This window comes from Danio aesculapii, chromosome 4 (assembly GCF_903798145.1).
Source record: "Danio aesculapii chromosome 4, fDanAes4.1, whole genome shotgun sequence".
NCBI lineage: Eukaryota > Metazoa > Chordata > Actinopteri > Cypriniformes > Danionidae > Danio > Danio aesculapii.
Genome location: NC_079438.1, coordinates 42297101 through 42315872, shown reverse-complemented (window position 1 = coordinate 42315872; position 18772 = coordinate 42297101). Strand labels below are relative to the sequence as shown.

The 18772-nt window shown below is 40.0% G+C and overlaps 1 protein-coding gene across 5 annotated transcripts in view; it reads right to left on the bottom strand.

Moving 5' to 3' along the window:
* Positions 1-3431: 3431 nt before the first annotated feature.
* The window catches only part of sox5 (SRY-box transcription factor 5), a 224903-nt gene continuing 209562 nt past the window's right edge, over positions 3432-18772 (bottom strand). For 4 of the 5 annotated variants that reach the window (XM_056455714.1, XM_056455713.1, XM_056455711.1 and 1 more), the window contains 6 exons: positions 16170-16341; positions 13513-13685; positions 10654-10756; positions 10078-10251; positions 8616-8832; positions 3432-7399 (listed from right to left, as the gene is read on the bottom strand). In XM_056455714.1, coding sequence (XP_056311689.1) covers positions 7114-7399; positions 8616-8832; positions 10078-10251; positions 10654-10756; positions 13513-13685; positions 16170-16341 — 1125 coding nt within the window. In that variant the 3' untranslated portion in view covers positions 3432-7113. The remainder of the gene's footprint in view (positions 7400-8615; positions 8833-10077; positions 10252-10653; positions 10757-13512; positions 13686-16169; positions 16342-18772) is intronic. The other variant, XM_056455715.1, reaches the window with a different exon arrangement.

The window sequence follows — 18772 nt, the reverse complement described above, 5'->3', positions numbered from 1 at the left end:
AGAATAAAACACCTTGTGTAAAATATTTTCAGAATCTTATCAAGTCATTTAGTATCATTTTAGTGTAAAAATTAAGTTCTAAGTTTCTTAGTTGCTGTTTTTTTTGTTTGGTTAGGTTTACATGTAATGCTTTAACCTGTTGTCTGACATTCTCTGCGGTGGCAGTCGTACATATTTGGCCTGTCTGATGTTGAATGGCATGCGTGTTAACATTTTGCCTTTGTAGTGCAAGTGCAGATGCGTTTGGCTTTGGTCGTGCTAAGGTGCCGTGTGCGTACACATTTGTCTGTCATCGGTAATGTGTGTGTGATTGCGTGTGTGTGTTAGAGTTCTGAGTACTCTCTAATCCCCCCCTCTTCATGAATACATTAGCGGAGTGTCTTAAACTCAGCTTAGCTGGCGGCTCTGGAGGCACATCACATCCTATTACCTACTTTAAATCATTAATGTGACATCGTTTTCACTCAATCTCCAAACACCCACGCTTCAAATCTGCACATTTCACTGAGCTGTCGCAGAAGCTCTCTGGAACACACATACACAGACATATGCATCATGCGTGCAGACATGGTAACTGTAAAAATACATAAGCTAGCATGAGCTTACAAACATGTAAAAACTGTAAATACACACACTGAATTATGCTAATTGCTTTCCTCAGATGATGTCGGTTCCTTGTGAAAGCATCATTTCCCCCTTTTTTTTCCATTGGAGACTCAGCAGAGATGGCAAAACAGACAGCAGGAAAGATAACGCAAGGAATCAGATGTTGCTTTGCTGTACTTTACCTCATATTGAGCAGAAGCGCTCAGACACAGCTTTACAAAACACTCTATTCAGTATTAGCTACAGGCAAAAAATCAAATATTTACAGTGCCCTGAGCTACGCTACTTCACTTAAAGACTTAAAGACTCAATTTTCCAGCCCACTTTCCACTGCGTTTAAGCGAAAATTTGGAGTACTTAACTCCCTCTCAGACAAACACTCCAGAAAGCAGCACAGACCCACCAGAGAGGAAACGCATTACAGGGCCAGGAAAGACAAGAGCTCTGAACCCAACAGCATTGACATTAACACAACTATCACATTTCGCTAGGTAAAGCTTGTGATTTTAAAAAGCCAGGCTTACCTTCATTCATTTTTCCTTTCCGCTGTTCCCTTTCCTCCATCCATGCTTGTTGGGGTTGATTAGACCAGTCATTTCATTAGACGTGAACCATGTGGTTCCATGAGGACTTCTGGCCTTCTGATTGGTGGACAAGGTGTCAACTGTTTTTTTTTTTTAACAATTGTATTTGGTTGAAGTACAGAGTTTTAAAACAGCCTTGGTTTGGGAAGTATTTGATTTATTTTCTCTAGAGGCATTTCAGACATTTCTTGTAAGCCTTGAAACTAAGTCAAACAGAGTCACGGCATTAGGAGGCTGAATTTGAAGCAAAAAAAGAATTTGAAAATGGGAATAAAGTCAAAACACGGCGTCTTTTTTTATAAGGAAGCTATCACAAAACAATCACATCAGAAAAGATTGTACAGCTTAAAGATTTGTATAAATGTATACATCATATAATTTCCAATCATTTTTTGGTTTGTATTTAATGACTACGAAGTGAAGAGCAATAGTTTAATGTAAAATTGGAATTTTAAAAAAAATTTTGTTTGCAATTATTAAACTTTTGTTGTGTAAACATCAAATTACATCTACATTAGTGATTAAACATGCATTGAAACCATTTAAAATGCAATACGATAACTACTTTAGTGTTTTTGGTGACAAGTAAAACATATTTGCTTTCTGTAAAACAAACATGTTTCTGTAAAACATATTTGCTTTATGTTTGTATCAAATACTAAGTCATTCATTTTTCTTTTAGGGTTAGTCTCTTCATTAATCAGGGGTCGCCACAGTGGTATGTTTTACGCAGCGGATGCCCTTCCAGCTGCAACCCATCACTGGGAAACATCCATAAACTCTCATTTACACTCATACACTACGGACAATTTAGCTTACCCAATTCACCTGTACCACATGTTGTTGGACTTGTGGGGGAAACCGGAGCACCCGGAGAAATCCCACGCGAACACGGGGATAACATGCAAACTCAACACAGAAATGGCAACTGACAAAGCCGAGGCTCAAACCAGAGACCTTCTTGCTGTGAGGCGATCGTATGTCTGCGGTCTGGAGGTATTATATATATATATATATATATTTACTGTTGCACTATAGTCCAAAAGTGAAAAATTAATGTTATTTGTCACTTAATTGTTCATGCTACCGCACAGAAGTGCTCTGTTTGTTAACTGAGTTGTTAAATGTTAAAATAAAAAAAATAAGGAACATCCTGGATCTGTTTCTTTGCTCATATTTATTTTTTATGTGTTATAGAAGTATCAGATTGGGTTTCTGTATCGGTAGATTCTCAAAATCAAATGACTCAGACTTGAGGGCAAAAAAACCTGATCGAGACATCCCTAATATGAAATGCAAAAAGATGACTACTTTAGTGTTTCAAAAAAGTTTTGTGACAGGCGGGCTAGATAGTTTTCCATCATCATTCAGTATAAACACATATTTCTGTCAAATAAATATGTGTTTTATGTTTAATATTATGTTAAAGTATGAATAATTAAAATGGTGTCAAGTAATTTGGTGCTGCATAGTCATCCTTAACATGGACATGGAGTCTTTTAATATGTCATCAAATGGTTCTTAATAGTCCTAAATATATACATAAATAAGATTTTGTTTGTGGTTTAATGAGTTGTTACACTAAATTATTATTTATATGTGTGTCTTCTTAAAATGTTGTAATATATTTGAACGTCATAGCTTTTTTGCATTCAGAAATAATTAACGTCACACAGTGCAATATTTTTTGCCTCCAAATCCTACTGTTACACTCCTTTGAGGGCAGCAGAGGAGCTTCTTTATTTTGACTGAAGTCTAATCCAGACATAAAAGTGGTATTTTTATTGCTTTCGGTTCTGTCATTGAATGATAATACTGGGCCATCCTTTTGATTTGTTTCACAAATATTATTTCCAATTGAAACAAGTGATTTAGAAAGTCTGGTATAAAAATGTTTACATCTTTGACCACCTACTTGAGGGGGAGCGATCAAGGCAGACCTTTAAGATTTGTTAATACAGAGCAATTCATGAACTCTCTTCTAAAAATATTTGTATAACCTCAGCAGGTGTCCTACTGTCCAGAGTGCAGTACATTAGTCCAGGCACACACAATGACGTTCGGCAAAGGGAATTCCTTTCGATTGGCCTAAATATGCTGGCACATAAGAGCAGACAGATAGTATTTAGTGTAAAGTGTGGTGATTTTTGGCAGTTCTGGACCGTCATTTAGCAGCTCTAGAGTTTAATTATGGAGTTGGTGAGTTGCAGTAGGGCAGAAAAAGGAGCCACAGACACACAGTAGAGATACAGAACACGTTGCTGTTTTTATTTGAGCCTTGACTGGCAGTAATACTGAAAAACGTCAACTTAGAACAGATGGTGGTAACCCACGGCTTGCTTTTTTTTCTTCTTTTTTTTCCATAAGAGTACAGTGACTCTTACTTTTATTGTGGCATGAATAACATCAATAAAAGAGAGAAAGAAATATACAACTTATATTACACTGTGTTATGAACAAAATATAAATCTATAACTCTATGCTATATTTACATAATTATCTTTCTCAGTTTTCAAGTTGAGATGGTAAGATAAGTTTCTAAGTACTTTTTGTTTGTTGTCATTTACCTTGTTTTGAGCTCCACACATGACTTTGATTGTCTTTTCAATTATTGTTCGTAATACAGGCCATCATCAAAATAAGATGTTCATTAAGACCATGAGGTTCCCGTGCGGACAGGCCGCGAGCTTGTACGTTAAACCAGCATGAGTGTGCCTGTCAAATGATTTATGAAACATGGTCACACTAGATGGCGGCTTTTCAATGATTGTGACTTTCGGTGTCTGAAAAAGGTGTGATTGTGATGTCACTATCATGAGCTTGATTGACAGAGGGAGGCATCGTGTGGAGCCAAAACAATTCTGGAGATAAAAACATCTAATATGGGTGTTCAGTGGAGCGTCACTGGAATCAGACAATCTGATCACCAATTCTGGAAGGAATAGTTCACCTGCCACCAAGCCTTTCAAAACAAGCTCAACTTTTTTCTTCTGTGAAAACCAAAGTTGCTTACTCTCCTGCAATGAAAAGCTAAATTTAAAGTCAATTATGATCGTCACAAAACAATCATATAGATTTCTTGGACTAAATGTAGCACAGTTGAATGTACCACATACTTAATGATGCTTTTCTTTCTTTTTAGAGCTTCAACGTCTCTTGAACTGGTTTGTTCTACAGAAGAAAGTAAGTCAAGTTTTGTCATTTGGGGGGGTGAACGATCCTTGATTTGTACTATAATTCAACACAACAGGTAAACAAAAGCATTTGTCTAAGCCAATGATGTTCCAATGAAATGTAAGAGAGAGGATGGCAAATATCAGTAAACAAGATCCACGCTCTTTCTGTTCAATAGCAGTTGGGGTATAATATAGCTGTTTTCTTTATCTTTAGCAAAAAGAGAATTAACAGATAGGAAACTTCACATTATACATAAACCATTACAAATAAAAATATCAGGTTCTTCTTATGTTTGTCTCCGAGTGTCCAGAGTCCTAGTGCTTTAAGAAATGTGTTTGGAGTTCATGAACGATGCACGGAGGAGAAAAAGAAAATGAAAAAAGAGAAATGTCTCTTTTCCTTCATATCAGCAGTTCACCGTGACCACTTTTCAGATATATACCAGCGTCAGAACAGGATAAAAAAACAAACAAAAAACAATAACAAAAACAAAACGGAACATAATAATTAGATCTAAATACCTACCCAGCTAAATATAATGCTTTATCAAGCGCAGTTTCCATACGATCATAAAAAATCCAACTGGAGGAAAATAATAAATTATACTGTACATAACTTACTAAACTTAGGAAATGCTGCCTATTTTTATAATTATTGTTAATAATATTATTACACTAGAGGCAGTTTTAATAATAAAAATAAAATACAGTATTTGCAAATACAAACTAAAACATTGACATGCAAAGTCTGAAACGGCTCCTCTCATCCTCAACAGCAGAGTGACGTTGACATGGAGGCAAAACACAAATACAAACAGAGAGACGAGACGGCCTCATTGAAACCAATAAACTAGACAGAGACGAGCGTCGGTCATCAATTTGCTAGCGCTGCTGGCATCAGAGTACCTGAAACTTTTTCTTCCTAAACAAAATCTCAAGTAGGCCAATAAAAAGTATAGAGTTTGATATGTGCTGTGAGTGGACGGGGTTTGGGTGGACGTAAAGGGAGAACACGGAGATATTAATGGCAAGTGTCTGGCCGCTGTTCACCTAACAGCTTGCGTGTCTCTCTCATCCAGCTGCCCGCTTATGCCCACACCAGGCCAGAGACAGGCTGGCAGAGTAGTTACAGTTAGGGCAGCCGTCAATCAAACGCCATCGCTGTGCCAACAGCCGCCACACAGGTGCAGTAAGATGGAGTGGGTCAGTCAGAGCCACACAGAGAGCGATGACTGATGGCACGACTCACAGACTCCTCTGCACTGATCAACCAAGTGATAGATAGGAAATAAAGAGAGGAGAGAGACGGAACACAAACCCCTGCGGAGGACGAGAGAGATGTGTGATATATTAAGGGGCGCTGATTGAAACGCACACTCGTGCTTGTCTTGTACAGACATCCCTGCTTTCTCTCCGAGCTGTGCTTTGAACACTGGGGCTTGCGGGAACTCTATTCTCCTCCTTCAATACTCCATTCAAACACAGACTCTTCTCTAGAGAGCTTTTCTCTCCGAGTCTCCTCTTTTGCTTTTGGGTTGAGGTGCACCAAGATGTTCAGGGAGACAATGAGAATGACGGAAGAAAATGAAAGAAAGAAAGAGGAAAAACAAAACAAAAACATAATAAAGATAATAAAGAAATGCAGTGTTATTTTTTGGGTTTCTTCTGCATGAATCGTACGCATTGAATATTATTATTTTTTTTGTAAATGTTCACATGACCAGCACATCAACGGTCCATATGTATTAAAAATTAACTTAAAACCTAGCAAAAGCCGCGTTCATCCACACACACACACACACACACACACACACACACACACACATACACACAAACAGAAAGAAATGTGCACGCATACAATAATTCTGCTCGAGGCTTCACTCTCCACGATAACCATCGCCATGTCAGCTGTTCACCAAACACAAGGTTTGTGCTATCTCATAAAGTTTGTCTCCACACCTGAGAGAGACGTCAACATCCAGAGTTTCCCCAGAAGAGGAAGAGAAAGGAACAGTAAAAGTGTGTCAAGAGGAAAAGATGCGAGGAAGGAGGGATTGTCTGTCATCCAGCGGTGTCCGAACTCCTGAGTGAAGGGACGCGAATCCTCCCTTCCATCCAAAAGAAAAGATATCTTTGAGTGAGAGGACATGGGCGTGAGGATGATAGAAAGATTCAGCTGACAGCAAGCCAAAGAGAAAAAAAAAGCAAATGTTTGTCGTTTTACTCTTGTCAGGTGCTTTACGGTGAAGAGGAAAATAAACGTCTTTTTTCTCTATTAAAATTGTAGCACAAAAACAACAAAATCACATTCACAAGCCACTTGTTGGCACTGTGTACCTGAGTGAGAATATTATAGAACCAAGAAAAAAAAGCTGTTTAAAAGTGTCTCTTTAGAAACAAACAGGTCCACCGTTTTAAAGTGTCTATGACGGGTCGACTGACAGGTCCTTAGAAATAAATGTCTCAATAACAAACTGGTCATTTCTCCTATGTTGTCGTAGCTTACTCGTGATACAATATGAACTTGCCGCGGCACGTTCGCTCAGCGAGAGTCAAGGCAAGTGTTACACTTCCTTCACAAGACCCTCCTGTTTATGTAACAGTCACATTGATTGACAGATCCTGTGCTTTGCCGTTGATATCAGGCTTGGCTCGGGAGGAGTCCTGATTGGACGGTGTATGGGGTGGAATTAAGTTTGTTTACGTGAGATGCCAGGTGACTGGTGAGTTGGTTGGGATTTGCAGGTTTACTGAGTGATGTGATTCTCGCTGTCGCTGCCATAGTCTCCATCATCGTCCTCGTAGTCAAAGTCATCATAGGCATCACCGTTGCCATCGTCCATTCTCAGCTCCTCCTTCACACGAGGCTCCACCTCTTTGAAATAAGAGGCTTGGCTGGTGGGTGGGACTGGTTCGGGGCTACTTGACATGCTTGAGTGCTCAGAGGGCATCTGTGGAGAGGGCATTCCTGCCATAGAGAGAGCTCCCGGGTACACAACGCCTGCTGAGGACAAAGGCAATTGGGCCTGCTGCCTGTAGAGCAACAAAACACACAATCTGTTAGCAGTGCCTGGGTAAAAACATTTATCAGACTGTTGTTTGCAACAAGCAATGAACTTGGCTTTCTTGTCAAGTTAATTTATACATATTAAACTGTTAGAAATGTTAGCAAAACTCAAGATAAAAAATTATTAATAATGTGTTCTCTTATGGGGATTTATTCTCCATGATGGATGTTTAGCGTTCTCCAGCCTCCGGCGCCTAAACTCCAGCTCGGCACAAGAAGTTTGGCCAGAGGAGAAATGGTCGTGCCCTACTGAGCCTAGTTTCTCTTGAGGTTAATTCCTTCACTTTCATCAATTGGTGAAGTTTGTTCCTCGTCACTGGCTTGCTTGGTTGGGACTTGTGGATCAATGGATTTGCTCTTCAGTGTTTGGACTTTCAGTAGTGAAAATTAAAGTGAACTGAACTCAACTTCAACTCTAAAAACTGGACTGACACAGTTTTAATTTACTCGAACTTCTGTGTTAAGCTGATTTGACACAATCTACATTGTAAAAGCGCTATAAAAATAAACATGAAATGAATAAAATTTATTATTAAGAGAAACTGGATATTTTAATGTTGTTTGCAACCTAAGAAATTGGCTTGATGGTAAAATAAAGGGCTGTATGTATAATCAGAGGGTTTGATGATGTCTCTCTAAAGGACAGTTCCATAGGCAAATTTTATGCATCTCTTTTGTGCACTTTCTTGTACTAGAGGGCCTCTGGATGAGTCTATGTATGTCTTTTTTTGCTCTAATATTATCACAGAAGCTCACACAGTTTACATATAAATGTGAAAGGAGACAACAGAAAAGATAGAGCAGCTCAATTGTGCGCTGACAATATCAGACAGCAAAGTTTAACATATGTCTAGCAACTTCAATAACACATCTTTTAATATTGAAGTATAAGGGCAGTAGGGGGAAAGTAGATGGCTTTTGTAGATGTTTGAATTCATTCGATCATTGGAAGTGGTCAAAATGAACGAGATGAAAACATTGCAGATCCCTTTTACACCTGTATTTGATTTAGTCTGCTTGTAACTAATTCAGCAAAAAATCATCTTATTACCAGGTGCAAACAAGATGGCCCTAGATGGAGCAAATGATCCCTTTGGATTACTCTGCATCATTCCCAATTGGGCCAGAAATGTGAATAATAGATTTGAACTGGGTAGATTTAATTTGAATAATGAAGCTTACCCCACAGTGAAGTACTGGCGCATTTCTTGTCTGCGATTGCGCATGATTGCCTTATATTCACCAATGCGCAACTTCTTTCCATCCACCAGGCAGGTGCGTTTGGGCCGTGGTTTGTATTTGTAGTCTGGGTATTTCTCTAGGTGCTGCTTACTAAGACGGGCCTGTTCTTCATAGTATGGCTGCTTTTCCAAGTTGGTCATCGACTTCCAACGAGAACCTGCATGCAAACCAGGCAGTTAGAGAACAAGCACTCACCTCATGTTCACGCACAATGGCAGAGAAGCTGCTACAGCTATAAACATTTAGAAGGATTTTTTTGGTTGCAGTTTTCCAATGGAAGTGCCCCCCAAATCAGTGGCAGTAGTCAGGTGAGCTCAAAGCCAGTCTAATTATATAGGGTGTCTTTTAGACAGGTTGGTCAACTTAATCATTCCCACTGACATTAGTTTTTTAAATATGTAATTGTGCACACTGCTGATATACTCACACTTGCTCAGTGCCTTTTTTAACTGCCTATCGTTAGCTTCAGACCTGGCACTTTGCACTAAGAGAGCGTTTTTGTTTGGTCTAATGAGTACCTTTGAGTGGAGCTGATGTCAAACAGAGTAGAACAGAGTGTGCTCTCTGCCCTCCAAAACACACTCGCACACACACCGGTGATGTGCGACATTATTCCAGGTGACAGCAGGTTAAGTGGGCCACTAACACACTCCATCTAATTATCAGAGCTCAACAGGCATAACTGTGGCCTGTGTCTCTTATTTCTCATTATCAGAGGCTTGCGAACACATACACACACTTATACACAAGTACACACATACCACTGTCCCAAAAACAACAAATGTGCATTTTAGGGTGTGTGTATATGAGCCTGTGTTGAATTTACACAGTCCTACTGTATGTTTAATAGGAAAAAGCTGTCACCACTGGCCCTGACATGCACCCAGTGCTGGAAAGGGGAAACTCCTTCTGTTAACAATTGAGAGAGCGGGGCCTTATTAAAACCAGATTTTCCGCCGTTATAAAACGCTTAGGAGCTCTTTAAAATGTCAAACACAATCCCAGAGGTCTGGAGAAAATGTCAGACAGACTGGAGAGCTGGTTTAATGCATAATGAATTATATCATCATTGTTGGAGTCGGCCCTCTAGAGCGATTCATTAGGCGGTGGTTACACAATGCAGTGCGGGAGAGGGTTGTGTGTGTGCACTGAGGATGAAGAACAGAGGGGATTCTCTGTGCCTGGCTGGATAGCTCTTCCCAAAGGAGCCAGTCTTCAAGCCACACCCACTTTTATGTACCCACAAATCAGGCAATGACTGTGTGTGGTGAATTAAAGTTGGATGGGAAATAAATCTCTATCAAAAAGCTCAAAAACGTACAAATAGAAATAAGAGACAGAGCGAGTAAACCTGAAGTGGTTGGATAAGGAGCTGGAGAGATTTACTAGCCCTGATTCTCACCGAGGATCTTGCTGATATTTGAGTTATGCATGTCAGGGAAGGCCTGAAGGATTTTTCTCCTCTCGTCTTTAGCCCAGACCATAAAGGCGTTCATGGGTCGCTTGATGTGTGGTTCACTGCTGCCACGCCCTCGAGCCTCTCGGAAGATCCGTGAGTCCGACACACTTGGGCTTCCTGGAGAACAAATGCAGGGAGTTACTGTTAGTTCGAACTATGTACAAATGTGATTGTACATACAGTTAACATAAAATAAATGTAGGGGTCAGCTTTTTTTATCCATTGAGATTAACTTGGAACATGATAAAGGCACTTAAATCTAAATAGAGCAAGATTTAAAGACGGTTTGCAGTTAAATTGCATATCTCAAATACAGGTCATGTGAGCTTGTAGTCGATTGTAAGATTGTAAGTGACTAAGTTTGTTTGGGTTAAAATGATTGGAAAAGTCTATTTTATGCATAGATTAACCGTTTCAATTAGAAATTTGATGTTAACTTTACACGTTTTGGAAAGTTTTGATCACTCCTTCACATCAATTGAAAATGGTATTTATTATGTGTGGTAAAGAGTATCTCACCATCTGAATCGCCACTGATGCCAAAGTCCATCATTGCATGGGTGAACTTACTCTCTTCAGACTGTTTTAACTGCTGGCTCAGGCTCTCGAGAGCAGCTTTTTCCTGTGCACACAAAACATACAACCAACCCAGTTAGATTCATAATCGACAAACCAAAAAGACTCATTTGCATAAACACCAATGAACTGATGAATCAAGTGCAGGAAAAAAGACTCGGAAGAAATGAAAATGAATGAAAATGTGAGCTAATGTTTATCCATCAAATACAAGTAGCCTGGATGCCACCTGCAATCTATTTACACTTATTCTTTCCCTCTCTTGTTCACTCGATCTCTGTCTCGCTCGCTTAGCCCTAAGGTCAGTGCATTAGAGAGAGTGAGCACTCTAGAGATGAGAGCGGGGCTGGACCGCACAGCCTCCTGGGTATTTATTACACCCAATAAAAAGAGATTTACTATGCATTTACATGGCTAATGTAGCTGGGCTGCATATTTCAACACAGCACCCCCTGCTCTCTCTAAACATGCACACCCCCCTTTACCCCCCCGGAGCTGCATCTGGGGCTTAATTAGTCAATTAGACTCCATCCTGAATCCACGCTACGTTTAAAACACACTCGCATACAGAGTCCTCACCATTAGAGAGTGACCCGTGCCTTCTGCGACTCTGTAATGAAATGCATTACACCATTTCGCAGCCATCAAGATTTAATTGTTCAGACTGAGTTAGTGAGTGGGGTTTAAATGAATGTGTAATGGAGAGAGAATCTCTCCCCGGAGAGATAAAGAGAGAGAGAGAGAAATGATCAGGTTTGATAATGTGACAACAATAAAACTTAGACTTTATACCTAAGGTATGTAATATTTGTTATATCTATCCATGAGCACTCCTGATTATCTCTACAGAAAATATATCTACAACCTCTAAGAGCCCTGAAAAAATTTGTTCTGGGTAAGAACTACTATATTGAAATATTATATACATATATTGCTTGCAACATTTCTTGACAATACATAGCTAATTTTGAATGGCTCTTAAACAGAGATGCATTTAAGCTGTTTCAGTCACAACATGTACCAACAAAGTTAACTGGGCCTTGCTAACCAGCTAAACCTTGTTTGGAATGGCATTAAAACTTCTTCATCTCATAGACGATTGACCTGGCTCGTCTCCTGCAATCCATTTAGCTTAGTGTGACACAAAAGGGCTTTGGGAACACGGCTCGGTTTGACCGCACCATGTGTTCCTAGTTCAAAAAGCACACCATACACTCCTCAGAGAGTCTTGGTTAATATAGAGAGGGACAGTGACTGTTTAAAATCAGGAGATAATGTACTGAAGAAGAAAACAAACATCAGATGAGCTGATAGATGTGCATGAGGCAAGACACGTGACAAATAAATTGGAAAAAATTATTGTGATTTGAGGGATTTAGCCCGTTTGTTGGCTTTCTGTATACTACTGTACACCTCCAAGCTAGTAAAATCCTTTTACAAATTAAGAGTTTGAGAAAATGGCCAATATATTGACTCAGAAACTGCACTGATCCTGCATTACATATCTATTTCCAGTCAGATGGTCTCTAGAATGAAAATGCCCCATCTTGACGAGTATGTAGCAGACCATACGTCATTACCATAATAAAACTAATGCCTGATGGGTATTTTTAAAAAGATTATGTATAAAAGTTTTATATTTACATCACTCTATTGGTTTTGTACATATTTGTTGACTTTCTGTGAGACACATCATCAATAACACACATAACACACACTTCACATGTGTGCTTCCCTTAAATTGACCACAACCTGTCTGCCATTTTTACTGCATTAGAAAGTGTGGCCTTAATCAAAAATAACCCTCTGTACTCTAAACATGTAAAAGTGCAGCACAGAGGGCAGTTGTGTGTGTGTGTGTGTGTGTGTGTGTGTGTGTGTAAGGATGTGAAACTGTTGTCGGGGTAAAGTGCAGCTGATCTGTGGTAAATCATAATAAGGATAGAGTGCTTGGGAGATGTGGATTATTCCTAATGCACCTTCATTAACCTAGTAGCAATCAGCACAGTCACTAAGCCTGGCCAAGAGAACAGAAAAAACCCCATCAATGTTTGAATGTGTGTGTGCTAAACTGCAGAGATTCATAAACATACTTTTGTGAAGCATTTGCCTACAGTGTATTTGGCAATGTTGATGTAAATTTACACACAAAGGTTTATGAAATAAACCAAAGCTCTGATGGTGGAAAACACCAGGAACTAAGGACACCTGTGTATATACAAGCGTCTTTCTTCTCTAATGTGCAGAATAATGCCATTAGAAGCAGATGAGGCAATAGTGGCCGTAATTTAATGCTTGTTTACTGACATACTCTGCTTTTCTAAAGCATGAGTATGCAAATTCCTCAGAAAGCAAGTGTTTTATTATTTGTGGTCAAAGGCATTTCTTGTGGACCAGCTGATTTCAGTATGTTTAGCAAACAAGCCCAATTTTGCCACACGGCCGAGGAGTCACTCCAGTCGCTTCACATTAGCATCAGCTACGCCATTAAAATTAGCGTTTCGTTCACTGCACCCTGCCTGCCCTCAGCCTGCCTCTTAGACATGGCCATCGTGTACAACAATAGAGCTTTCAGATCTTAGTCACCTCTACTATTCCTCTTCACAAGAACAGCTTTGGGAAATCACTTTTTTTGAGAGACTAATGCATTCTGTTGTAATTAACAGTTCTGTTTGTCGACTGTTTTAATTTTCTTTCGCGATATTCTTTTAGTTATAAGCGGGTTAGTATCTGCTGATTTCTTTTATTTACTTGCTGAAACAGAGAGTGAGTCTGTTAATGCAAGATCAGCATGAATCGAACCTTTTCTGAGCGTCCGTTGTTGAGGCTCAGGCTGTTGACTGCTGCTACTTTGGCGTCCAAAACCTGCTCCTCTCTCTTTAGTTGTTCTTTCATCTTTCGGGCCTCCTGGAAAGCTTTGGTCACGGCCTCATGGTCATTCAGGTAGCCGGCAGAGGTGATGGATGATAACAGGTCTGAAAGAATTGACATGTATGAATGAGACACAACTTTTAATAAGGAACAATGTTTGACTTGACAACAAGCAGGAAAATATTAAAGTTTCTAGATATCAATCAGTCTTTTACGAATAGTTCCTTCATCTATCAGTAAGTAATTCCTTTAGTGCATTTAAAAAAACAGACAACACATTTTTGATATCAGTTTTGGGTCTTATAGTACAGCCAGCCAACAATATAACACTGCTGGCACTCTGGACATCACAGATTAGCATGTAGTGTGCTGTAAGGCCACTTATCAGCAGTTGTGTTAACATTGTCAATCACAAAGTTAACATTTGACTTTCACCTCTTTCACTCATCACCCCTATGGCACAACCAGGTCTTTTAGGATTCAATCAAAGCGAAGACATATAGAAAAGAAGCAAACAAGATAAATTTGGACTTTTCTAACACTATGGTCCCAGAAAATAGCACCAGAACCATGAAGCTGACATACACACTTATCAAAATGCATTTTGTGATTGCCTTCTCTAAGCAGTCTGCTTTAATAAGGTGTCAGACCTTTGGGACAGCCTTCGACTTAAAACATTGCTTTTGTAGGCAGCGACAGAGTTTAGGTACAGAGCAAGTAATTTTAAAATCCAATTGAAAACAGATGCTGAAACCTGATACAAATCTCACAAATCTTCATACTTACATTCAGAGATGTGGTAAAAAGTGCCATTTGTCTCTTATATCCCACATATATAAATACAGCCTCTCTCTCTCTCTCTACAATTCAGTGGGCTTTTATTTTGACCAAAGCTCATGGAAATCTTTAAAGTGGGGGAAAAAGTGGAGATTAGTTATAATAAAGCCATAAGCAGCCTAATTTGGCCCATTCCGCAACATCTGCCTCCGAGCATATCAAAGATGTTTCCAACCATCTTTTCATGGCTATTATTTGCATTATTCTCAGCAGCTTAACCGCCCAAACCGTTAGCCGCATCTGTTGGGTAGTGTGTGTGTGTTTGTGTGTGTGGTGGAGCATTATCTCGCCAGGATAGATCTAACAAAGACCTGTGCTAGATTATGAGTCTTTATCTGGCCTAATCCGGTCACTAATGCTGGATAGGATGGATTAAATGCTTTCATTTGAAATGACGGAGGAGGGAACTCTTAAAAGTCATATCTCGGGAATCTGCTAAAGTGGCAATGGGTCACAGGGTGAGTGGAAGCCAGCACATTTCCTGACAGTCAATTTAATAGGCGGTCAAATAATGCCTGGGGTGTTAATTGAGAGCACTGACCTCAAGAAAAATATGGTTATCTTCTTACATATAAAATAGTTTCTTTAAAGCAGAGTTATCAATCAGATCAATAACCCAAAACACAAACAGTCCATCACACTTCACATTACAGTGACCTGGTGAGTAAAACTTTCTTTATGGCTTCTAATGGTGAAAAAAAGGCAAGGAAGAGTGGCCTTAGAGGACACAGCCCTTGACAGCCACTGTTGTGATTCTGTGGTGACAGTGACACAAAAAGATAGAGACGCATGTGGTCATGTGTACCGGATATTCTCAGGACAGATGTCACTTAACAAGGTCAAACAGATGAGCGAGGTGGAGAACATGGATGATAGAAAGATAAGGAAATTGCATAAAAAAGGGTGTACAAAGAGATCTGTCAAGTTTGAATATTAAAAGCCAGGTAACACATGCATGCAGTTACTGTACAAACAGCATGTTAAGTGGAGCTGTACTCTAGTCTTTGAAATCACAATGCTTGCTGACCCTCTAAAGATGTACACCAGATGGAATAATCATTGGACATATGGCACTCTAAAACTTAATGATCTAAAAGAAGCATTCGCCGCAATGTGTTCTAAAGGATTCCAGTGAAAACTTCCTAATCCATTTTTCAGAACAAAAAACATCTGGGTGGCAAATCCACTAATCTGCTATTAAATCCCAGGATTTGTTGAAAAACACTGCGATTACAGGGAAGAAGTCTGAAATGGCTAACTGTTGTCAGGAGAGGAGGCATAGGGAGGGGAGAATATTGCTTTATTGTGTTATTAATGTATGTTGTTTGTGCTGTGGGTGGTAACAGAGTTGTATAAGAGGCTTGTCTAATCTCAGCGCCTGTCAGGAAGGCTTGTGTTGCTCTATTCAGCACCTCTAAACAACAGAAATAAATGCCGCTAAACCTTCCCATTCGCTGTCTCGCTCTCTTTCGCTTTCAAACACAGCTGCTTAACAAGCTCTCCCCCACCATTTAGACTAATAAATGTTTGACAATGTGCCCTTCAGGCAAAATTAAATTCTACAAACCTAAAAATGTAACATCAATTACCGTCTCATACAAGAGTCTGTGCCAGCAGAAAAAAAACATATCCAGGGAGTAGGAAATGCTCTTGAGAGATATGTTCAGGGCAATATGTAATAACATTAAGCAGGTTATGCTGCGATTTGTGTGTGTTTATTGAATTGCAATGAACTGTGGAGGTGTAGGTACCTATTGAGCTGAGCCTGGATGGCGGTCCTCCGATGCTGGAGGGTGCGCTGTGCTTCAGGGACCCGGGGCCCATCTTCAGGGCAGGGACCTGTGGGGAAGCGGGGGAGGTGGGTGACTTGCTCTCGGATGCCTTAGGCTTGGACGACAGATTCAAGGGCTGAGCGCCCTCGTCCTGCAAAACAGCAACACGTTTGGCCCGGTGTGATTTTTCTCCTCAGAGACTTGGGACCCAATCAAAACTTCCAGCAGGGGTCAAATCAGCTGACCGCATAGCGAAATATGATGTTTTCAGAAAATGTGGCCAGGTCACAAGAAAAGGTAGAAATAATTTGGGTTGTGCAGGCCAGTTGAAAAATCTGCTGATATTGAATCGACGTTGCGCACTGCTATGGCATAATCAACATGCAGCACACCCATGCTCAATCAACAGGGACAAAGCGAGCATACTATGTAAAGAAACATGCTTATGTGAGAAGATTCACACACATTTACCAAACATGTTGCGCATTGAGAAGAAAAAACATACAAGCACACACAAACACAAACTGCCCAAGCAATAATATATATAATATATAAAGCACAAATGATAATTTGACGCACACATTACAGCCTCAGATATGTTCACAGATGTCAGTTGGCCTCAATTGGATAAAAATCAAATAACACTCTCACTTTTGCAGTTTATTATTGGTGGATGTCTGTCAATACGGTACAAATGGCTACTACCCAGATATCATCCCCTGCTGACATTGTAATCACATCAAAGAAGACACCATAAGGGCCAATTAGATCCCAGAACGGCAGATGCTGCACTGTGCACACCATCAGAATGTTGCAATAAAGACTTCAACCTGTCTTAATTGCTCTCAAGACCTTTCTGTCTTCACTATTGTTCTTACAGCTTCATTTCACTATACTTAGATCACGTTAGAATGAAGTGGGCACCTTCAGGATCAAATGACAACATCTGTCAATCAACCATTTCTGGAAAAGTGAGTCTCAGGTCACTACTGTGCTTCCCAAGCTGTAAGGGCCGGGACACATAACTAGGGCCGAAGGGAAACAACTAGCACCAACGAAACCCAACTGCATTGTTGCCTCGTGTTGGATCGTGTCTGGACCAAAGAGTTGCATGTAAACACACCAAACGAATGAAAGCCGACTTAAACAAGAGCCACCTGCGCTAGATGACATGTCTTTTCATGCTACGGGGGCCAGTAGTCTGCTTTTCTCATTCTGCAAAAGGAAACCAAACTTCCGACAATTGCATTCAAGGCAATTAAGGTCATTCAAGGTCATTAACACAGTAATTGTCACTCAAGTTTGGTGTGGAACACACCAAACCAAGAAGCATGACTGATGGACCGACGAAGCCCAGTATCTGACAATCAGCCTGGTATGTCCTTTGTTGTGGCCGTAAGATCTACTTGCTAAGATGCAGAGTGCTGCACCTGCACTATAACCTTTCTATTTAACCTGTTTCTATAACCTTTCTGTCTATCACAATTGGCTGAAACAAAAAACACATTTGCAGCAGCCATCGAGGACAACCACATAACGTAGAGCTCTAGCCTCTGCTGTAACATTATCAGACATTCACTCTTTTTCAAATGCTTTACACAGCAAGACAGCATGCTAGGTTTTGGAGCAGAGCTTCTAAGGTCTGGAGAGCTTGATTAAGACCTTCCCTCAACACCCATGCTGTGATGGGCCGTAACAGGATTGTCCTCATTAGCGCTGTTCTCAATGGAAAGGGAACCAGTGGGATGTGGACTCCATCATAAGGAAGGCTCACAAAAGACCTTACTCAATGAGAACACTAAGACGCAATTGAACAGAATACTGTATCATGACCCATATTGTGTTGGGTGTGTATCAGTGCTGCATTGAAGAGAAAAACTGAATATTTATGACAGATAATGCCTGCCTCCCGCCCTGATGGTGGATTGTTTTTCGAGAAGCAAATCCTTGGGTGGGATGTTAGCCAAAGAGAATGAAGCTGGTGAGAGGAGAACTAATGAAGACTGGCAAAGCCATGTTAGAGGAGGGAGGCTAGCTTTAAGATTTGTCATACATGTTACAGGAAGAGACATCTAAAATACAAAAGGAATAAGCTTAAAGCTGATGTAAAATGATAAATGGTAACATGGATAATTAAAGTAAAATCAACTAAAATAACTAAAGTAAAATAACTAAAGATGTGATGGAGCCTACTTTTAAAGAACACAACAGTAAAGAAAGCACAGAAAATTATTAGTAATAAACAGAAGTTGATATATTATGGTTAGGAAATTAATGAAAGAGTTATGGCTAATTATTGTAGAATCACTGTTTTGTTGTTGTATACACTCACTGTCAGCTAAGTAGTTTAGTGATTCAGTTTTTTGATCCAAGTAGTTTTTTTGCATTCAGTTAACACATAACTCCTTTACATTTCTGGTGATGCACACAATCTACTTCAGTTCACCGAGACCAACACATGGGCAGCATCTTCAAGAGAAATCCTAAAGCCAATGGAGGCAGCACTGAACTTGAGTGAAGGAATGAGAGTGTGGATGTGTGAATCTGAGTAGGTCACAGAGTGAAAACTGTGATATAGGGAC